We start from the raw sequence: 24,005 nt of genomic DNA, 5'->3' as shown, positions 1-24,005 counted from the left end.
GTGATACAAGGACCGTGCCTTCTGTTTTAGATGCTCTACCTCATGCTCTCTCCTGGACGTCTCACTGTAGAGAAAAGTAACTGCCATGTCATAAGGTAACCCCATGGAAAGCAGGCATGGTAGCGATCTGAGGCCTGCCAGTAGCCACATGAGAGCTTGGCAGTGGATTCCCTTCTAATTGACCCTGGAGATAACTGCAGCCAAATGTTTGTTTTTCTTGGCCACTAAATTTTGGACTAACTTATTATGCAGCAATAATAGCTAATAATCTTGTCTTGCTGACAGGGCTATTGAGTTGAGTCATGGAAAAAGAGTGAAGTATAGGAATGAGAAACTTGAGGTTGAGACCATAAGGTATTTTATTTATTGAAGAGTTAAAATAATACATTAACAAAACTCATCGGATAGAAAAATAACACTGGAACGTTTCTGAAAGTGATTATCAGCTAACCTACCAGAGATACTAGTACTGCTGAGTTTCTCCATGGCTGTGTGACTCAAAGGCTAAGAGACTGGCTGAAGTAAAAATAGGAATCACTGTACTTTTTTTTTTTCTGGAAAGGCTTACAATAAATCAACAAGGCACTTTTGAATAAGAAAATGAAATGAAACTTTGCCTTTGAAGAGAGTACTTTGTCTTTCTTATAGCCAAGGCCCCTGGTCAAAAGAAAACAGTTACATTGTGACAGACAATAATCTAGTGAGCCTGACTCCAGAACTCTCTTCAGTCTGTCTCTCGTGTGACTTTGTAGAGCGGACAGCATAACTTAGAGGCCGGGGAGGGATTTGACATTGAGGAACATGCAAACATTCAAATCCTGAAACTGCCCTTTGATCTTGAGCCACCAGGACCACAGATCCTCTTGGCCCCTCATGTCTAAAAATCACCTGGGTATGTATCACCACCTTGAGGGACAGGGCTGTTGCCATCAGTAGGTGCAGGGTTGTCTGGCTGTCTGAGATGTGAAGCTCCTGGTCTGTACCCTCTTCTCTGGTTGTTTAAGACAGGGACCCCAACAGGGAAGAGATGAGAGGAGGACAAAGATGCCGGTCCAGAAGGTGATCATTCAGGGCTTCATGCTATAAGTGGTTTTGTATTTTCAGAGATGAAACAAGTCTCTTCAGCATAGCTCAGTGGCAGGTCACAGCCCTAAGGCCTGGCTGGTTTTGTCAATCTGGCAGTTCAGGGTTAATGCAAAGGACATCCCCAGTACCTGAGAAGAGAGTTGGGAAAGTGTGAGACCTTCGTAAGAGAAGCCATTTCCACCACAACACCCGGGATTGACTCCACAGGAAAAGAGTGTATCGATGACAGCCACCCCTCTTCCCTCAACCCTTCTCGATTCCCTCTCGGGAGCTCTTTCTTTTAGCTTAAGAATACAAGTGGGCAGAGGAACGGGGACAATGATGACGAGGCACTAGATTATAAAGTATTGGGACATCTTCATACGCTGCTACTGGCAGAGTCACATTCTGCTTAACTGAACATCATGCAGTGAGTCATCTCTACCCATGCCCTGTGACTTTTTGGTTTCCGGGCAGAGAAAGGTCATTTTTCTCTGAGCTTCTTTATTATGTCTTAAATAATCTGTCATGTACCCAATAGTTCGATAGAAACATGTGAAAAGTATCACACAAAACCAAAAATGACCCCCCCCAATTCACCCTTCATTGGTCAAACTAAGCCTAGAGAGAAAGAGGAAAATGATTATGATTTTCATCAAGTGTCTTAGCATATAAGGCCAATTTATCAGGTGGATTCTTTTATTGATCAGTCTTTTCCACACCAGCTGAGTTAGGGAGCAAAATAGTGTTCTGCTTGGCAGTTTTCAATGACTATGAATCATTCATATCTCGAAGGGACCCGCTGAAAGATAGATGTTTTATGGCATACATTCTGTATGCCTTAAATCAAATCGATAATAACGTCATTTGCTACTTGACTAGGGAAATTTATATTCTAATTAAAATAGATAGCATTTATTGTACATATACTGTGTACCCAGTACTGTTCTAAAACTTTATGTGACTTAACTCATTTAATCCTCATAGTTATTCCGGAATTAAGTTCTTACCTGAATCACACATACACAGATGGTGATGATTCCGATATACAAGAAATTGGAGTGGAACCACAGTTGTGCTTTTGTATAGCAACCCTAGAAAAAAAATTACAGGTACAGATAATACTATTTTATGATTCAAATTTATCAGGAGGATTATTTGGGAAAATAGTTTGTGTTTTGCCTTATGACATCAAAGAGAATTAGGTACTATATTTTTATTTTCTTTGCATGGATAAAGAAACATGCAAAACGTAAAGAGTATTAAAATACATATTTTTCTGTTGGCATTATCATTACAGTGGCACCTAATGTCGAAGTCCTAGGTTCTTACCCACTGAGTTAAACTAGCTTCCAAGAGGAGAGTCAGAAGTAAATGTCTTCATGTTCTTTGAACACTCAGTGCTGATTTAAGATCAACAAATGGGGATATAGACTATGTAATCCTAAAATTAGTTTGCATTTTAATTTCTGCTTCAACAACCAATAAATCTATCATGGCCCTACCAAGCTCCAGAGTGTTGGTTGGTAAGTACTCTACTTTTTCCTCCACAGACCTAAAAAGTTTTGTAGATCTCCAAACAACCTCAGGAGTGGGTAATGTGGAGTGAGGACAGGATCTTAGGAAATTGGTGTAGTTAGAGAATGACTTTGGCTTCTTCTTTGAGCGTATTCTGGAGGTTCAAATTAAGAGGAGGTTTTTAGCAATTCCATGGACTCTTTCTCTCTACTCATCATTCCTTCACTTTTCATTCATTTCACTAAGGGGCCAGGTCCTGCCATCTCCAAGGAAGGAATAGAGAAACAGGTGAAGGGACTAGTTCTTCTACCTCAATCCTATACATTTTACTTTCAACCTTATGGAGATATACCTCTTGCTCGAGAAATATCTCAACAACCCTCTGCTACTTTCACACAAACTCTCACTATTTATACAGTTCAGTGTAGCAAGATTTTTCACAGTGTCTCTAGTTAATAAGCTTAATCCCCCCCCCTTTTTTTTCCTCTTGTTACCTGGCATTGTCATCTGCTCTATCCTTTGTTCTAAGTTCCTTAATTTCCTGGTGGAAGTTCTAGTTAATTTATAACTGCAGTCCCCAAGGTAATTAAACATTTAAACAAAGAAGCCAATAACAGGAAAGTTGCTAGCAAAATTACCTGAATTTGTTGACCTTGGGGGCAAGATGCTGGTGGGCCATGGATCCAATCATTCGTGCCATTTACACCACAGCAATGAAGCTAAAAACCAAATCCCCCAAAAGGTATGGTTAGAAAGCCAATAGGAGGAAGACTGGACATTAGAGGAAATGGTGGGCCATTCAGATCTGGCTCAATAGCAAAAAGTCCAGAATTTGTCTACGACTCCTTGGAACAAAATACTTTCAAACCTGTTATATCATTTTAGTCACATAAGACCTCCATGAAATAGAAAGGGTATGTTTAATTTATTTGCATTCTAGAGATCAAGAATTACCTGCCCAGGAGACTCTATAATGGCGCGATCAGACTGATCACATCTTGACCCACTGGCCAGTCTTTACATCACAGAAAGCAGGACAATTGGACATTAGGCACCTGCTTACATCAGGCAGAGGAAAGTACCGGCTGTGATAGTCTTTCCATGACCTAGTACCTCATCCAGCTTCGAGAAAATCACAGGTCTTATGGGAAACAAAGACTCCCTGCCACCAAACTACCTTGAGGAAACAAGCTAGAAAATGAGGAACCCTACAGAACAAATAATTTAATTTCTTTTCATAGCACACAATGTGAACAAGAAAGGATACTATTTTCAAAGAAAATTAGACAATATCATCCACCTGTAACATATGGATCTGGTTTAGATCTCAATTTGAATAAATCAATTAGAATTTTTTTGAGAAAATTCGGATAATCTGATTATAGACTATTTATTAATTATATTTAATGAGTGAAATGATATGAGATCTAGTACTTGTTTAAAAGTGTTCTGGCAGAGAAGTATAGGAGATTAGTTGAGAAGACACTGAAAAAAAAATGTCATGGTAATGACATGGATCCAGAGATGCGTTTTGCTGATATTGTCTTTACCTTTGTATAATCTCTGAAAATTATATGCTAAAAAAGTTTCAAAACTAAATTGAAAAAAAAGCAAAGAATTGGGGATCTAGAGAGGTTACATGAAAATACAAAGGCCACCCAGTTCTGGTCTCTATGCTCTAATTCCTGTGTCATATCTTCTAGACTACATAGAGCCAGCATGTGGTCATAGTAGTGTTGTTTGAGGCACAGACTATGCCTGCATAAGCCTTCCTAAATTTTCCTGTCCCTCAACATACCAAGGAAGGAATATAGAGTTAATTTATGTTTGTGGATGGACTGGGAATATGTGGAATGGTATCCTGAGAAGTTAGGTAACCAGCCTAATTTGGGTGCATAGGGAATTCAACATAGATTTCTTGTGTTTATACTATTGCTGTTTTCAGCAAAATATTGAAAAAAATACCTAAATTAATTCAATACAGTATATTTGCATATTCTCCCCCATTCTCTTAGGGCTTAAACAATGATCCTGAGTTTGGACAGTAAAAGATGAAAGAGATGGTAGATGACTTAGTACCAATCAGACCTATTCCTGATAGCCAGGCATTATTCCTCAGGGATAAGGATCTTAGATTCTGAAACTTCCAGGAAAGGAAAGCTAGGACCAAGGCTGAAAAAATGAAGTCTGGGTTGATCTGAGGAGGATTCCTTCTGTACTCACAAATGATTGAATGGAGTCCCACGCCGCCCTGGTGCTGTTGTCTGAATAGTAACGTTGGATGCTTTCAGTCAGGCCGTCAGCCACATAGTTATGCAGCTGGGAACAGCACGTTCCAGAAAAGGAGACATTGTGAAAAACAGGTGAATTCAAGGAATAAGAAGTTTCTAGTATGGATAGTGGATCCACTTGTTCCTCCCTCCCAAGTGGTCTCCTCAGGACTAGAGAAGTGATCGGAGAGAATGTATATATAGGAAAAAATACTAATGGTGAGAAGGCATTAAAGAAAAAAGAATACATTGGACTTTTGTCCTTCTAGCACAAGGTTTTATGAAGGAGGAAAAGCGGTGATTAAAGCAAGGACTACACTGAGACAGATTTTCTCTGCTGTAAAATACACAGAGGAAAGAAAGTCAGAGGGAGAAAAAACCCATTTTGTTCTTTCCAGTAATCATTCATGGAACTTCTCAAAATACAATCGCCTTCATATTTTTCTATCCCAAATTACGATTAATCTCTTTCCTCCAACCTTCCATTTCATTTCCATCTCCATTGTAGGACTGACTGTGTGCCAACTTCTTCTCCATGGGACACCCCCCACTTTCAACAGTGAGACAACAAGTCACATTCTTTATAACTTACCTTTTGCTCATACAGGAAGAGCAGAATGGCCAAGGTCACTTCAGCAAGGAGGATAATCAGCAGAAGAACAAAGAACTGGGACAAAGCAGGCACATGCTTACAACACTGATCCCAGTTTTTGATCCACCCTTTGCCACCCTAGAAGCATCCAGGCAGGTCTCTGCACACCTGCAGGATATTCCTCTTCTCCAACACCTCAGATCTCCAAGCCTTCTATTGCTTTCTGAGGAATATATGTTCTTTTCCTACAACTGCACTCTAGAGGGTCAGGTCAACTGTCTTCTGTCTTTATTCTCTCCTATACCTTGTGCCTACTAGAATACTATGCACATAGTACATATTCAACATCTTCTCTTGAATAAAGGAAGCAATTTAAGTATTAGTCTATTTCACACTAGAGAATTGTGGAGTTCTTTTTTTTTTTCATAATGCTTGAAGGCAAAACTTAAGCCTGAAAGGGCTCCTCAGTATGGTTACCAGATGGGGGGGGGAGGGGGCAACTGTAAAGCTTCACATTCTCTTAGGGCTTAAACATCTCTCACATTAGACCTCATGGCTGTAGCCAAGATCCTCACCTAACCTGGGCCACTCTCTCTATAGTGTATGTTGTGCAGATAAGAGTTAAAGAAGCATCTTCTGCTATTTGAGGAGGGCCACCATTCTCAGATCATTTTTCCATCAGTTAATGACTGTAAGTCAGGTCCTGAAGTACATTCCAACATGAGAATTTAAGCAGATGGATGACACTTGATTTCAACCAGATATGAAGCTAAATTTAAATGATATGAAGGGGAATTAGAATGAAAAGGGTCATTATTAACAATGTAAAATGGATGCCAAGGAAGATAGTAATAATGCCCTTGGGATCCCAGTCAGAAACAAAATACTATGGGTCTGAACAGACCTGGCTGACCTGAGGTGCTAACCCCATAATTCCCCTGTATCGATAGGTGATCTATCAAGAAACATATTATTTGGGACCTGAGGCATCATCCCCCCAGACTTAGGGCACCACATCTGCTATAAGGACTCACCGACATAAGCAGGCACTTATTCTCCTTGATGGAGCCCATGCAGCCCAAGAAGGCAACCACCATGATAATGGTACCCACGATGATGAGCACATTGCCCAGCGTGAGGAAGGGGAGTTTATGGAAGAGCACTCCAAGGTTGTTGTGGACCAAGAGGTAGATCCCAAAGCCCAAAATGCAGCAGCCACAGAACTGAAAGGAAAAATCCCACATTCTAAGGCAAAATGTAGTTTTTGAGTATTTCCTCATTCATATTCTCACACTCTTGAGATCAGAATCACATGTTTGCTTTTGTCCAATCAAGACTCTCAGGAACAATCTCTTTACCTAGCTTCCTCATGCTCTTAGAAAACAGGAAATCCCCGCTTCCTCATAATGAAATTCCACTCATATGTCTTTCTACTCCATTTCAGATAGCAAAGAAAGGTCACCCCTATGAGTCACACATTGCCTTCATGGTGTACATGCTCGGATTCATGCTTACGATATCTTAGTCCTTGTCTCCTCAATTGCTCATACATCATCTTCCCTTTGGAAACTGACCATGAAGAGCATGCGCCCTGCTTGAGGAAGTTCATCTTGCCAGGTATAAAGCTAGAGAAGTCCAACTTATAAGAACCTTCTCATAGCCAACCCATTCTGTATCTGAAATTCAGTTGCTGAATTTGGTACAGTGAAATCTGCCCCCAAAAGATGACTTCTCTTTCAATCACCTATTCTTTCAAGGGATTTAAAAAAAAAAAAAAAAGTACTGAATACTTAAATTGCAGTCTGTTTCTCACCTATAGATGGCAGCTGTGAGCAGCAAGAGTTTAAAGCCTCTAGAGACAAATGATACCTCCATTAATAACTGCATTTTTTTTTTTCCAGTACTGTAGGTTTATAGAAGGAAGAGATGGACAAATAAAAGGAAAAACAAAAAGGTATGAGATAGGTGTGGATATTTGGTGGCAGGATGGGAAGAAGAGAGCAAATTATTTCTCCTTTGCTCCTAGGCTTTGTGTGCTGGGCGTGACCCAGGTACACTGAGGTTGAAGACTCCTTAGTACAGGAGAGAGAGGGACAGTTTAACTGGGGGTGTGGAGGTGTGTTAACTCAGCCATGCTCAAAAGAAACACACTTACCCAAAAGAGCAAGTTGAAGAAAAACAAGACATATTTCAACAATTTCAAAGTACTCATGCCCATGCTGGGAAAATCTTGGCCTAAAAAGTAGAAGGAAAAAAGGATGTGAGTAAGTGACCTGGTTTTGCAAGGGGGAACTGTGGACTCAAAAACACAAATGTTCAAGGTTCAAGGGTCACCAGCATCATCTTGGGTTTGAGCTATGACTGTTCTCTGGAAAGTTCCCTCATAGTCTTTGCTCTCTTAGTTTCTGAACCGGGTGCCAATTGGCTCATCTTCAATGTTCCAATCCAGCAAGGAATTCTTAATACTGAATTCAGCACTGTAGGAGGAAACAATGGAGCCATTCTTTGAAGAGGATGAGTCACACTGATACAGACCAGATCAGTGTTTTCAATCCATGGGCAGCATTAATGACTAGTGCCTGGGCACTTGCTTAAAAAGGCAGCTCCTGGGGTAGGGATTAATTGACTGGTCAGTAAGCCACCAAGAATGCCAGAGGCTTGATCATTTGGTTTCATAAATGCCCTGAGATTCATATGCATTTCAAGTTTGGTCTGCAAACCTCTCCATATGAAATGGGAGGCAACATACCTATGCCTCATTCATTGTTTTATTGCAGAAACATTTACAGTGTTTTCTGTTCTTAGATGTTGTGGGAGATGTGACTAAACAGTAGACGTCAGTTCCTCTAGAAGATGTCAATCTTACAGCAGAGATGAAACAATCCAATAAGTATGCAATGGAGAAGTGAAAAGAGAGAGCAGTGTGAACCTGATTTTAAAAAAGAATAGAATATCATTTTCTCAGTGAGGACATTAATGCCCAGACACTGGTTCTTGATTCTAGAATCAGATAGAAATTTTTGAATTTTCTCTCAGAGATAACAAGATCTTAAAAAGTGACACATGTTTTAAAACTGTGCAGAAAACTTACATAAAGCAAAATGTCAATTTATTGGGGTTTTTTCCTTATTAAAACTGCCTTTTCCAGTGTATGAGTTTCCTGTACCATCCACAGTGCTGTCTCTGCATTGCCAAGGTAACCAAGAATCACATGGGCATCATAAATAAGCCATAAAGAAGATATTTCTATTGCATAGAAGTAGAGTAAATGTCTCTACTGAAAACACCAAATATCCATCTCTATCTCATATCTTTTAATTTTTCCTTTCTTGCTTTGAACCTCAGGATTATTCCCAAATTTATATCATTACCTTAATCAAGTAGAATAAAATTAATTCAGTTACAAATGCATATGAATATGCTGAGGAGGCTTAAAAATATGTATGATGATTTACTGTTCAGGTTTTCAGATCAAACTTGAATTCACCTCTCATGTATGCCATCAAACAACTTTGTGTAAGTTGGAAACAAAATTAACATTTCTAATTACAAATTTTTTCCTATGTAAAATGGGATCAGAACTTATACCTCATGAGGTGATGTGAAGATTGAGTGAGGTTATCAGAGAGACCAGCATACGACATGACCAATACACAATAAATGGAACCTGTATTATTTAGTCTTAAAGGACCACTCTGTTATTAGAAGTGGATGATGGATTTATATAAATCCCAGACCTTTATCAGTATCATGCTGGCCAAATATCTGATGGGCTTAAACACATTTATGGGTGAACAATCTTATTCTTTTTATCTAGAATATTTTTATTAATTTAATTCTTAGAATGTGACATATAGCAGCCCTCATTCCCAGATTCTTGCAGATCCTTACTGTCACCCTTTGCACAAGATGTATCAAGAGATAAAATACATCAAGTCTCAAAGTGATGAAAGAGAATTTCATGGAGGTAACATTCAAGTTGACACATTCACATGGGTGCATCCCCTTGAGCAACCAAACATAGACTGTCATGATTCTCTATATCCTAGAGTTGCACTGTGGCTCCTGAACACTTGAAATCTGGCTAACTTAAATTAAGATGTGCTTTGTAAGCATAAAATATACACTTAGTACAAAAAGACTATATTAACTTTATATGTGGTACCTGTTAAAATGCTAATATTTGGCATATGTTGAGATAACTAAGCTGTATTATTAAAATGAACTTTACCTTTTCCACTTGAATTTTCTTAATGTGAAAATATGAAATCATTTGTGGATAAAATGAGGGAATTATTAAAATCATCTTTAAAAATATGGTGAAGAGAAGGATTGACAGAGGATGAGGAATCCAGCTGGAGCCTCAATTTTCAAAATATCAGTAAAGAATTTAAAGAACATATTTTTGCTTTTGTAATTTTTAAAAGCTCTAGCATTATTTTAATGTTTCACAGTTTATGAATCTCTTCTTAGACAATCTCCCATTCTTTTGGAATTCTCTCAAGAAAGTTTATTGCAGATTGTGTTTTCAAAAAGAAAGAAAGAAAATATAAAATCACATATTTGAGATGTTTGTCTCTTGTCAAAATTGATTAACATGGACCAGATTTATCCTCTCTCCTGAAAAAAAAAAATGTACAGATTATAAAATGATGGCTTCCAAGACACTGGACATAAAAAAGTGAAGGACAGTACTATTCAAAGATGGGAAGTAAACGATGTGTGTGTTTGGTTGCCCCAGCATAGTGTATTGCTGGTTTTCAGTCCATAGGTCAGAGAGGGAGATCCTGCAAGATTCCCTGAGGATACCAGGGCAGCTGAGATTCCCAGGACAGAGTGATATAGAAGAGAAAGCTGCTCAGAGAACAGACACCAGAGATCTGCAGAGGAGGCCTGTATTAGCTGCCTATCACTACAGAAACAAATTACCACAAAATCCATGCTTAAACACCACCAATTTGTTCTCTGAAAATTGGAATTCTGATTGGAGTTGCTAGCAGGACTGCAGTCCTTCTGAAGTGTTCAGGGAAAGAATCCATTTCTGTGCCTTTGTCAGTTTCTAGAAGTCACCTGCATACCTTGATCCCTTCCTTACATCACTCCAGCCCCTGTTTTTATCATCACATTTGCTCTTTTCCACTCTTAATATCCTGCTTCTTTCTCATAAGGACCCATTTATCTAGTCAGAGCCCCCTGGATAATCCAGATCTTGCCTCTGTAGTAGAGACCATGTAGCTCAACTCTTATCACTGCTTCAGTTCCATCCAACCAATTTTATAAGTTCATCCCAAAAGAATCGAACATTTTCCCAGGTAACTTAAGCACCTAGAACAAAGTGCAACAGGATTTATAAAAACACTAAAATATCCAGTACCCAGCAAGGTAAAATGAACAAAGTCTGGATTTGCTAAAAATACCAGGCATGCCAGAAATATGAAAGTACAACCCATAATGCTGAGATCAATTGATCAGTTAAAGTTGATCCAGATATTAGATTAGTAGGTAATGTCATTAAGCCAGATTTTTAAAAAAAAATTATATAGAGGTCTAGAAAATATTTTTTAAAGGCTCAAACCAAACTTCTAAAGATGAAAGTGCAATGTGTGAGATGAAAAATACACTGGGTTGGATTAATGAAAATTTAACATCACAAAAGAAAAGATTATGAACTTGAGGACAATAAAAGCATCCCTAGTGAAACAGAAAACATATACATATATTTAAGTGAACAGAGAATCATGAGAATCATGACCATTTTTAGTGTCATATGTATAATTGGAGTCCCCAAAGGAGGAAAGAGAAAAGAGTAGAGAGAGAAAAATATTTGAAGTAATAGTAACTTAAACAAACCCTGAATTTGATGAAAATAATTTACCCACATTACCAAGAAGCTCAATGAATTCCAAGTACAAGAAACAAAGAAATCAACGCCAAGTCACTTTATAATCAAATTGCTGAAAACCCATGATAAAAGTAAAATCTTAAAATGGCCATAGAACAAAAGATATGTTAGGTACACAGGAACAAGTATAAGGATAAGGGCAGATCTGGAAAAAAATGTTAATCCAGAAGATGGTGGCATAATATATTTAAAATACTAAGAGCGAAATGTTTTTGTCTGAGAATTCTTTTTTTAAAAAAATATTTTTTACTTATAGATGGACACAATAACTTTATTTTATTTATTTATTTTTATGTGGTGCTGAGGTTCAAACCCAGAACCTCACATGTGCTAGACAAGTGCTCTGTCACTGAGCTACAACCCCAGCCCCTGTCTGAGAATTATATACCAAATAAAAATATATTTCAAAAATAAAGAAGAAGCAAAGACTGTAACATATATAAAAGCTAAAAAAGAAAATGTCATCACTAGATCCATGCTGCAAGAAATATTAAAGGAAATTCTCCAGGAGGAAGAAAAATGAGACCAGAAGAACAGATCTATGCAAAGGAATGAAAGGCATTAGAAATCATAACTGTATGGATAAATATATTTTATCATCATTTAAATATCTTTAAAGGTTACTGGTTGGGTGCAGAGACTGAGGCAGGAGGATTGCAAGTTCAAGGCCAGCCTGGGCAAATTGGTGAGATCTTGTCTCAAAATAAAAAATAGAAAAGGGATGGAAGTGTAGATCAGTGGTAAAGTATCTCTGGGCTTAATCCCCATGCCACAAAAAAAAAGAGGGTGGGAGAAAGGAAGAAACAGATAATCTATTGTCTGATATCTAATTTGAAATTAATTTGCAGTGGTGTACAACAGTAATCCCAACCACTCTGAAGGCTGAGGTATGAGAATTGCAAGTTCAAGACTCACCTCAGCAACTCAGTGAGATCCTCAATAACTTAACAAGACTCTGTCTTAAAATTAAAAGGGCTGAGGATTGTAGTTCAGTGTAAAGTATCCTGGGGTTCAATCCCAAGTAATGCAAAACGAAATTAAAAAATTATAAATAAATAAGTAAAACTCATTTGGGTCTTCAAAGGACTTAGAATAGTAAAAAAATAATTTGATACAAAACAGAGTTAGAAGTGAAATACTATTTAATTTTATTGCTTTCTGTCAAGCCACAGCATTAAAGACAACATAGTATTAATGTTAATCAATGGAACAGAATAGAGAACCCAGGCATATAAAGATAACTGATTTTTTGGGGGGCCGGGTTTTACTGGGGATTGAACTGAGGGGCACTTGACAACTGAGCCACATTCCCAGACCTTTTTTTTGTATTTTATTTAGAGACAGGGTCTCACTGAGTTGTTTAGTCCCTCGCTGTTGCTTTGAACTTATAACCCTATTGCTTCAACCTCCCGAGGATTACAGGTGTGCACCACCATGCCCTGTTTGAACAACTGATTTTTGACAAAGATGTAAAGTCAGTACATTAGAGAATAAAAGATACTCTTCTCAACAAATATTACAGATATCTATCTCTCTATCTATCTGTCTATATATACATATATATACACACATATATATGTAAATATATATGTACATATATTCATATATATGTACATATATATTCATACACATATATATGAAGAAGGAGGAGGAGGAGGAGAATTTGGTCATAAAGTCTCTCAGTAGATCAAAAAGTATCTGAAAATGAATCACAGCTCTGAATATAAAACCTAAACTACAAAATTTCAGACAAAAATAGAAAACATTTGTAACCTCGGTTAGCCAAAAAGCTTTCAGATAAGACACAAAAAGCACAATCCACAAAGGAACTGACAAATTGGACTTTTTCAAAACCAAAATACATCTGCTTTTTAGAAGATACTGTTTGGGGAATGGAAAGACAAGTCATAGAGGGGAGAAAGTATTTCCAAATCACACATGAGAGAAAAAGCTTGTACTCAGGCCAGGCACACTTACATACGTCTGTAATTCCAGTTACTTGCTTTGGTTAAGGCAAGAGAAAGTCTTAAGCCAAGGAATTAAAGGTCAGTTTGGGCCACAGAGAACCCCTTCTCAAGAAAAACAAACGTGTATCTTGGATAAAAAATTCTCAAAACTCAGTGGTAAGAAAATAAACTTTAAAATGGGCAAAAAATCTGAACAGACACCTCACTGAAGAAGACATATGTATGGCAGATAAGTAAATGAACAAATTTTCTACTAGTCATTAGGTAAATGTAAATTAAAGCCACAGTGAGATGCTACAGCACACCTCCTAGAATGGGTATAATGTTGTTAAAAACAAAACAAGTGTCAGAGAAGATATGGTGGAAGTGGAACTCTAAATACAACATTGGGTCTCCTTCCATTTCCATAGTTTCCCTTCTCTCTCCCTTTCTCTCCCCCCACTCGTCTCTGTTTAATGTTAATCTTTTCCTCATGCTCTTCTTCCCTGTTCTGATCTTAGTTGCTCTCTTTATATCAAAGAAGACATTTGGCATTTGTTTTTTAAGGATTGGCTAGCTTCACTTAGCATAATCTGCTCTAATGCCATCCATTTCCCTGCAAAATCCATGATTTTGTCATTTTTTAGTGCTGCGTAATACTCCATTGTGTATAGATGCCAGGAAATGGAAGGAGACCCTCATTGTTACACAAAATTGCATATAAGAGTTTGTGAGGGGAAAGGGGAAAAAAAACAAGGGAGAGAATTAAACAACAGCAGATGGGGTAGAGAGGGAAGATGAGAGGGAAGGGGAGGGGGGATAGTGGGGGATAGGAAAGGTAGCAGAATACAACAGTCATTAATACGGTATTATGTAAAAATGTGGATGAGTAACCGATGTGATTCTGCAACTTGTATTTGGGGTAAAAAATGGGAGTTCATAACCCACTTGAATCAAATGTATGGAAGATGATATGTCATGAGCTTTGTAATGTTTTGAACAACCAATAAAAAATAAATAAATAAATACAACATTGGGGATGTACAATGGTAAATCCTGTTGAAAAACAGTTTGCTGGTTTTGTAAAAAGTTAAACATATATAGTGATATGATCCAGCCACTCTACTTCTATGTATTTGCCCAAGAGAAATGAGAGCATATGCTCACACCAGGATTTGTATAGGGGTGCTCATGGCACCATCATTTGTAATAGTCAAAAACTAGAAGCAACCCAACGTCCATCAACAGGTGGGTGAACTGTGGTAACTATACAATGGAATTCTATTACTCTGCAATAAAATAGAATGAACTATGCATAACTCAGCACAGAATAGGTGACTCTCTATTATGGTAAGTGAAAAAAAAACTAGACAAGAAAGTATATAGTGTTTGGTTCCAGTTACACAATATTTTAGAAAATAAAAACTAATAAATAGCAACTAAAGCAGATGAAGGATTGCCTGGAGACAGGAGAGGGAGGGTTAGGAGGTGAGTAGAGGGGAAAAGGGGAAAGGTGGGTGGGTGAAAGGAATTACAAAAGGCCATGAGGAATCTTTTGAGAATTAGGACTATGTTGTTTGTCTTGACTGAGGTGATGAACTTATGCAAGGTATAAATGCCAAAAAGCCCCTCCTCATTTGCTCTTGCCTATGGCTTCAAACTCATGGCCATACTGCCTGTCTTATCCGTATTTAAAAACTTAGCAGTAGACCTTGAATACTTATTCCAGTGTCTCCTTCCTTACATATACTGGGGTGTGTTCTCTGGGAAATTTATACTTTTCTCTCCCTCTGACCTCTTGATCTATTTAATTAGTAATCATCCTGATGACTCAGCTGTGTCACTTTCTCTTGGAGACTTCTCTGATTGTGTCTAATTCTTCACACCCAGCCCTCACTCCCTCCGAGGAATGCTGGTAACACCTTTTTTTTTTGTTTTTTTTTTACAAGCATCTCCTCCTTCACTAGAACAAGAGCTCCTTGAGGAGAGGAGTCACTCTTCGCCTTTGAATTCCTGAAGCCTAGAATTGTACCTATTTATGCTAAGTAATACTAATAAGATTCTTCAATGAACAAATAAAATGACCTTGGTTCATTATCTACAATTAATCTCACGGAGTAGAAAGAACGTACCATAGGGTTCAGAAGCCTTGAACTTGATTTTTTGTGTGTGTGCTGATAAATTGATTTAGACAGGCAAATAACTTACTCATCAGCAACAGAAAGAGATTGAGCCAGATGCCTGCTACAGCCACATTATCCCCAGCATCCTAGGATCCTGTGTTTCAGGCGCACAGAACCTCATTTGTTCACAGACCAGCAAGGTGCCAGCAAAACTGGGGTATCCCCTCTGATTCTCTCCTTCTCATAAAGAAGAACCTCTTCTTCCACCTTTTCTGATTTTCCCTTACTCAGACTCTCATTGAATGGAAGGAGATCGGCCAACTTGATAAAGATGTGACTACTTTTAATACATGCAACAATGGCCCCGTGTTCATATAAACCCAGAGAGAATGCTCTTTTATTTACCCTGCCCTAACCTTCACTGTTACTGGCCAGTTATAGATCCTCCCACCCCTTTCAACCATTTTCAGAGGAACTGACACCAACCCACAGTTAAAATCTACCACTCCTAAAACTGTGACTCACGGCTCTATGCAAAAAGTCCCTGACATCAGTTTCCAGGAAACCTCCCCGGTAGCCACTTCTCAGGACCCAACAGCAGGTCATCCTTCAGTTTCCTTACAGAGTAAAGACCTAGAGGTGACAAACCGTCTTGTGGGTTTCTATTCTTTTTTTTAATTCATAAAACATTTCATTTCCCAAAAAATTAAATGAAGAAATATATGGTATCTCACATATATGTATGAGTGTAATTTAAAGAAAAAAATTTTATTGATTTAAAAAAAATGACAGTGGAATGCATTACAATTCTTATTACACATATATACCACAATTTTTCATATCTCTGTTTGTATATAAAGTATGTTGACACCCAATTCGTGTCTTCATACATGTACTTTGGATAATGGTGTCCATCACATTCCACCATCCTTGCTAATCCCCTGCCCCCTCCCTTTCCCTCCCTCCCCTCTTCCCTATCTAGAATTCATCTATTCCTCCCATGTGTGGGTTTCTATTCTATCCTCCTCTTTTCTTTGACATGGACTTGTAATACCAGCTAATCTAGTCCTAAGCTTCAGTTTAGAAGTAGCTACAGATGGATAGAAACTTCAAGAACCTCTGTCAGTTCTTGCACTCCATTCATTGAATTCAATTTCAGAAGCCAATCTGCAGCTATGGCACACAGCTTTGGTTTTACACAGACCATTATATTTATGTGCCATTAATATGTTTTTTTCATTCAAAAGTCAACAAAGCAATAGGGAATGAAAAGAATCCATGGTCAAATAATTTGGGAAATAAACAAGATTAAGCAGAAGTAAAACATAAAATGGGGTTTTTATTCTGAGTAACTTCCTGTATGCTAATGTACATTCTCCAATAAGAGAAAAGCATGCTTGTTTAACTACAACTTATTCTTACATTAAAGATTACTTTTTCCTAACCCTGTGACCTTACAGAGATGCCTACTCATGTAAGTAGATTGCCATCTCTTCCAGCCTTTGCAGGTATTCTTTGGTGATGATAAAATTCAAGCATTTAATCTGGTCTGGGATTCTGCATGGGCCAGCATGTAGCAAACCCAGGCAGGCAGACTCTGGTGCAGGGTTCTCTAGTTGGGCTGGGCCACTTTCTTTGCCCTAAGGTTGAGCGGTATCAACAGCTGGCTGTGTTCTATAGTTTGGTGAGACCATGGGCTGGATTTTGTTGTCAAGTATGGCTGCTGGCTTCATGCCATAATCATCTTGGGCAGAACTGCAGATCGTCTTCCCTAGCTGGACAGTACTGTTTGGAATCTGCAGTTGGGCAGAGCCATGTGGTGCAGTTTGAAGGATGGGTGGGATTTCTGGAGTCACCATTCACCCAGGTGGGGTGAACAGGGATGGAGGTCACATTGTACAAATACATGAGGATTTGTGCCTGCCTCTCAGCCTAGGGTAAGTTTCCATAAATCACTGAGGTTTGGGGTAGGGCAGAGTTAGTTGCTCCCTCTGCAGGTAACTGCTGACCTGATGTCGCTTCCTGATCTGCAGAAGACTTAATGTGAGCATCATTGTAACTTATTTGGTGAAGATTACTTATTAATAGGCCAAAGAACATATATTTCATGGATCCCCCTAGCATTGGAATCCAATATATTTAGTTTTTAGTTCTAGTACTGCCATTTATCAGAAAGCTGGCATTGGACAACTTGATTAAAATATCTTACACAGCCTCTTCATCTTTAAAATGGAAATATTACCAAATCTCCTGCCTGATACATGGTTTTGAGGGATAAATGAGGTGGCTCACTACCTCAGTACCTGGTTTAGTAAATACTGACTACAAGATCAAGTTCAGCTGGGCATGGTGGTGCACACCTGTAATCCCAGTGGCTCAGGAGGCTAAGGCAGGAGGATCTCGAGTTCAAAGCCAGCCTCAGCAACTTAGCAAGGCTCTAAGCAACTCAGTGAGACACTGCCTCTAAATAAAATATTAAAAAGGGCTGGGGATGTGGCTCAGTGGCTAAGTATCTCTGGGCTCAATCCCTGGTACCAAAAAAAAAAAAAATCAAATTCAGCACTTACCTACCAGTCTATTCCTAAGGATGGTCCTGAGCATTCATTTTTAGGAATGAATCAGGGGTCCAAAAGATCTTTAAAAAATACTTTGCTTATTTTGTTTCTTGGAAATATCTTTTTAAAAATTTTGTTTGCCTTTTGTAAAAACAAAATCAAGACAAGGAAAATAAGAACGAATAAAGGAGAAAAGTGAGGAAAGACAAATCCAGATGATCTTGGAGGCTCACTTCTTCCTGTTTGGGAGCTTCGCAAGATGTTACCAGCAGCTGGGCTGGTACAGCAATCATTAGAATAAGGCCACTCCCTGTGTCAGGAACGACTACCCGGAACACCACACAGCCAATTGAGTAGAGGCTCCCTGCCCTTCTTAACCTAAAAATAAATAGACGTTTGCATTAGAAGGTCTCTATTATGTAGGCCTATCCAGGATTTCCTCAGGTAAGAATGCCCAGCTTAAGCAAGACTCCTGCGAGAAAGAAATGCCCTTTTTGTAGTAATTCTATCAAAAATTTGATGAACCCAAATCTAATCAAGAGGAAACATCAGAAAAATCCAAACAGAGGGACATACCAGAAAGTAACTGGCCTTTACTCTTCAGGACTATCAATGTCATGAAACATGAAGACAAGCTCAGGGACTGTTTAAGAGACGCTGTTAAAGCACCGCACCATCAGGAAGTTCTGTACTATAAGGAATATTGACAGGGTAATTGGTGGAATCAGAACAAACTCTATAGATTGTTAATGTATTATATTGGTGTTAGTATCCCAATTTAGATCACTGTAGAGCCGTTATGTGACAGAATGTTTTGTTTGTAGAAATACATACTAAAATACCTAGAAGATGGGCCATCATGCTAGCAATTACCCTCAAATGAGACAGCCAGCGAAGGGTACTGGTGAAGGGGGTTCAGGGAGTCTTCATTCTATTTTTTACAACAAATTTCCTGTAAATCTGAACATTTGTTCAAATAAAAGTTTAAAAAGAGAAAAACAGCATGATGGTGCATACCTGTAATCCCAGTGACTCGGGAGGCTGAGGCAGGAGAATCTCAAATTCAAGGCCAGACTCAGCAATTTAGACCCTGTCTCAAAAATTAAAGGGGCCTGGCACAGGGCCACACACCTGTATGTGGCTCGAAAGGCTGAGGCAGGAGGATTGTGAGTTCAAAGCCAGCCTCAGCAAAAGTGAGGCTCTAAGCACTTCAGTGAGACCCTGTCTCTAAGTAAAATACAAAATAAGGCTGGAGATGTGGCTCAATGTCAAGTGCCCCTGAGTTTAATCCCTGGTACCAAAAAAAAAAATTAAAAAGGGCTGGAAATGTGGCTCAGAGGTACAGCACCTCTGAGTTCAATCTCAAGTCTTACACACACACACACACACACACACACACAGTAGGAGTTAAAAAAAGATTACCTAAGGGATTCTGATCTCAAAATCATTACTCTGTGAGTCCCTAATTGTATAAATGCTGCAAATGCATAATAGCTATTTTTAGAAGAATGAACCATAGAAAGACTTTAATGCCTCTATTTGCTCCTGATGTGGAATCAATAATAAGTCATGAATTCAAGTTTTAAAAGATGTGAGGCATCAAAAACATTTGTCATTCTTATTCCTCCATTTAGTTCTTCTGAAATAGAAAAGGTCAAACAAAATTTTGGCAAAGTAAATACATATTAAATATTTTATTTGCTAACATATTAGTTTCAGATTAGATTTTATGATTAAGTTGTATAGTTATGTTGGTTTGTGTTAACGTGTACTGAACTCTTCTTTATGTAAACAAAGAACACAATCAAATAATGCTTGTTTAGGGAGAAATCCCTAAGAAAAGGGAATCTAATACCATATGGAAGAAAGAACATTCCATGGAGACAAAAAGACATTTTTAAAAGTTAATTAAATAATTTCAACTGAAAAATAAAAGTCAGTCAGAATATCACAAAAGTTAACATTTATTGGGTTCTCACTATAAGTTAGTTTATTTGAAATTAAATAATCTCTAAATTCCTTGCAAGCACATTCTATCACTTGGAACACAGTACTCTCACCATTTAAAGTGAACGTAGAAATGTGGCATCTTTTCTTTTACGACAATTCTTGGCCACAGTTATCATGATCCTGATGTGACAACTTGGGGAAGAACTCCACCATGTGCCCACGAAGTGGATGAGTATAGAGGAATTGCCTCCGCATCCCAACATAGAGATTTGTGGCCTCCGCTGTCAGCACTCACCCACTGACTTTGAAAATGCATTATCTTATTCTTTCCAGAAACTCACTTCCCAACAGCCTTCCCAAACCGACAGACAAACCTCCGGCTGCAGTCCTTCCCTCCTCCGCTCCCTAGAGGCCAGCTCTGCACAGATGCCTGGTTTCTCTGGGTTACTTTGCCTCAGCACTCTGCACCTACAGTGGCAGCTGGTCCTGTGAATTCCCCCCAAAAAGGTGCCCCGTCCATAGGGCCCAGGGCCATCTATACAAAATGGACTCTTGCTGAGTATAAAGTGCTGTGGGTTGACTCATCTAGGAACACACATCAAACCACTGTGATCAAATCAACACCGATTCTGGAATGGAAGCTGACAGAAAGAGAATGGTTGTAACCTCACAAAAACCCCACCCTTCCTTCTGATTGTAGGAGAAAATCTAGATTGAAGAGGAAAACACTTGCCTCTTCACACTCATGTAAAACCACATCCCATCAATACTAGCAGGTGGATGTCTCAGGCATCGGTGTGCCCCAGGCTGACTCAGGGTCAGTGCTCGGTGATTTTGTAATCCACTTTCAAGGGCCAAGTAGGAGAAAGGGCTTCACATTTCCTGTGGTCCTGTGACTTATTAGACTGCTCTTTTTCTTGCTTAAGTTCATTTCTTACATGTATGGGGGTCCAACTTCTTTGACTTTGCAGATACAGTGCCTTGGGTCTGTAATGCCATTTTCTCCAGTCTACATAGCAGACCCATACTTCTTTGAAAGTGAACCCCAACAATCACCTCCTCTCTCAGGGAGTCTTTGGCTCACTCTCAAACTCTTCCTATACTTTGTGCACATTCTTCATCCCTTTTAGAAAACAGCACATACTGTTGTGTTTGTGTATTGCTGTGTCTGTCCTCCGTGGTACACTCTTTAAGACTGAACCACATCAATTTTCCTTTTGTGTCCACCAGTGAGCACATGCCAGGCCACTGGTACATTGCAGGATGGGAGGGAATAGGGAGGAAGAAGAGGAGTTGACCAGAGGGCACAAGAAACCAACCACAACCAAGTTTTCCCTTTCTACTTTGTGCCTCTTTGTCAATGGTCAAAGATGGGGTCACTCAGGTGGTAGTAGTGGTATCTGTGATTGGATGAGTTTTGAAACATTTTCTCTGGGTATAAAGGTACCTTCAGTTTAAAAGATAAACACTCTTAACTGACCCACACAGGAAACACCACAGGAAATCATGCTTCAGTTCAGCCTCTGCTCCCTTTCAACCGCAGTTTCAAAACAGTACAGATTCCGCTCAAGAGTGAGAAAGCAAAACTTTGTTCATCCAGAGGCTAAGACCTCTTTGGGCCCAGCTCCTTACACAGTATGATATATTCTATCTCTCAGGAGAGTTCCTTAAGGACAGGGCTGTTGCCAGGCAAATTTGAAATATGCCCCTCCTACCTTGTTCCCTCCTCTGCTCCACCCATACTTTTCAAAGTACAGTGTTGAAATGCCTAATCCCTTATTATTAAGTGAATTAATTTGAAAGCATGGTTTAAAAAAAAAATCAAGGCTTTGTAGCCCCTGAAGTACTTTGGGACTTTAACCCTCTGCCCCATCCCAACCCCTTGTTCTTAGATACGTGGATGTGGTCACAAGGGACTTTCCTCTCTCTCCTCCAGGGCATAATCAAATGAGATTCTCACAGGTGTTGGAGGAAGAAAGATCTGATGTAGATTTTTCTGTGGTGACCAGCAGCTGCTATGGTGGTGGTCACAGAAAGTTAGGGCCAAAACTTTGCTGTGTCTTTGAAACTGCATGGGCCCATGAATTGGAAATCAATTGCTATATCAAGTTTTGCAGGTTGCCTTTCATAAGTTTATTTCATGTTATATTTACTAGCATTCATTTTTTATACACTAAGGATAAATTAATGTGGGGGAGCCCTGTAGATCACTATGTTCTTCCCACTCTTTGAAAGCCAACAAAGTGGCCTTTACCTCCTCCCATACAGTTACCGAGCACTTTCTGTGTCATAATTTTTAGATATGCTTCTATTTAGTGGCTCTGAGAAATCACAGTGGGAGTCACAGACTTTGAAAATTTCTCAAGTGGAGAAGGTCCACCTCTCCCCGCTGCCTTTCTGAATGGCTCTGGCTATGAATTCTCTCATTTAAAAATAAAAAAAAATTCAAAGACCTACGCACACAGGAAATCTCCCCTAACTTCCTCTCACACAGAAAGCTCCAGGCATTAGAAATCACCACTCAGAATAAGTCATTCAAGTTCTGTAGTAGTTTAATCTAAGGAATGCGCAGGCCCAAATAGATACCAGATGATAGGAACCCAGGTAAGCTGAAGTACTTTTGACCTGATTGCTTTTGAGCTTGCTACTAGGATATTACCCTTCTTTTTTCTTTACTTTCAGTACTAAATATCTGTGAAACCGGAGATTTTAAAGTTAGTAGAGAGGTACGTGGAGCCTCCTAAGGTGATATCCTGACCCGCATAATATGGTTCAGAGCTTTGCTCTCAAACTGGGCTAAAAAGTCATCAGTCTTACCTTTACAAGCTCCGTGCCTCAGTCCTTTATGTCGAGTGTGGAGATTCTCTTTGAGATGGCCACGACAAAGCTGATAACACAGATGTCTGGGGCTATTTGTGTAAAAGGGGAAGTGAAGGGAGAAAAAAAATATGACCATGCTGTGACGACAGGAAACCCAGATGAGGAGAGGGAGGAAGTGAGGCTGAGTCCGCCCACCCTCTTAGCCTCAGAGGTTCAACCCTTCCCCGGTGGCTTCTTAGAAGCTTCCTCCCACAGCCCACCCTAAAATGGTTTCTGTGAAACAAAGGAGAACCTGAAGGCCAAATTGGTTCAGGCATTAATCTGTGAGTTGTGGATGGTTCTAGAGTGATTGGGGTGATGATTTTTGTCTAGAGAAGAAGAGTGCTTCTCAATCGAGGTGGAACCTCAGGATGACCTGTGTATCGACTCAAGAATCCCTGTTCTTAGACCCACTGGAATTTCCCATCCAGGTGAACTGTGAGCGGAGTGAAACACGAGAAATAATGTTAAGAAAAAAAACTTAGGTCTGAGACTTAGTAAGGTCTCTCTGAAGTTACTCTGTTTTCTCCCCCACGGCACCTCCAGTTGGCTTCAGTCCCTAGGCTCCACTTAGATTGGGCACCGTCTTCAGACTTCTCTGTCTCAAAAGCGGATCATCCTTATGTGAGGATATTTTCAGGGGCAGTCCCTAGAGCATAATCCGAGGGGCACCAGTAAAAATGATTTGCTTAGCAGAGGGAGCACCAGATTCAGAGCCCAAAGATCTAGGTTTCAGTTCCAGGTTTATCTCTACTAGCCATGAACGAATCTCAACTTCTGGGTCTCAGTTTATTAATAGTAATGTCTAATAATAGTCCTATTAGTTAGTGTTATATCCCCATTTATCGACGAGAAAACACAACTAATAAGACTATTCGACTAAGAAATGGTAAAGCTAAGACTCAAATCCAAGGTTACGGAGAAGGTTGTTTAGGAAACACCTTGGCCAGGAGATTTTGAAATATGTGTTACCAATTGTCACTCTGATGGATATGTGAACATGACAACTCTTAGGAAGAAAGGAGGACAGTATAACCTGGGTCCTGAAGGGAGGAGGCAAATACTGAGGCTGGGCTCTGGACTTTCACCCTTTCCCCAGTGACAATGAGTCCCAGTAGGAAAAAAGCAAACAGTGAGTTCTGGGTAACAGTGGGTCCCAGAGCCAGAAGATGAACAGTGAGCTCCAGCTGGCTGGGCTCTGGATTTTCATCCCTTCCCAGTAGCA

The 24,005-nt window shown here is 39.3% G+C and overlaps 1 protein-coding gene across 1 annotated transcript; it reads right to left on the bottom strand.

The window, feature by feature from the left end:
• Positions 1–341: 341 nt before the first annotated feature.
• Cd53 (CD53 molecule) lies at positions 342–22,830 on the bottom strand. Its single transcript, XM_027921994.2, has 8 exons — positions 22,739–22,830; positions 7,601–7,680; positions 6,480–6,668; positions 5,446–5,520; positions 4,807–4,902; positions 3,222–3,302; positions 2,076–2,159; positions 342–1,214 (listed from the first exon to the last, which is right to left on the bottom strand). The coding sequence occupies exons 2-8, from the start codon at positions 7,661–7,663 to the stop codon at positions 1,143–1,145; spliced, it is 660 nt and encodes a 219-aa protein (XP_027777795.1). The 5' UTR covers positions 7,664–7,680; positions 22,739–22,830; the 3' UTR covers positions 342–1,142.
• Between the last annotated feature and the right edge of the window lie 1,175 nt (positions 22,831–24,005).

This window comes from Marmota flaviventris, chromosome 10 (assembly GCF_047511675.1).
Source record: "Marmota flaviventris isolate mMarFla1 chromosome 10, mMarFla1.hap1, whole genome shotgun sequence".
NCBI lineage: Eukaryota > Metazoa > Chordata > Mammalia > Rodentia > Sciuridae > Marmota > Marmota flaviventris.
The sequence above is the reverse complement of the archived record's forward strand: the minus strand, read 5'-3'. Positions and strand labels throughout refer to the sequence as shown.

Coding starts and splice junctions, on each gene's coding strand:
- Cd53 (XM_027921994.2), bottom strand. CDS start 7,663: ATGGGCATGAGTACTTTGAAATTGTTGAAATATGTCTTGTTTTTCTTC. Junction 4,903..5,445: donor TCTTCCTGTATGAGCAAAAG/GTAAGTTATAAA, acceptor TGCTGTTCCCAG/CTGCATAACTATGTGGCTGA. Junction 3,303..4,806: donor GGGACTCCATTCAATCATTT/GTGAGTACAGAA, acceptor TTTGGTTTTTAG/CTTCATTGCTGTGGTGTAAA.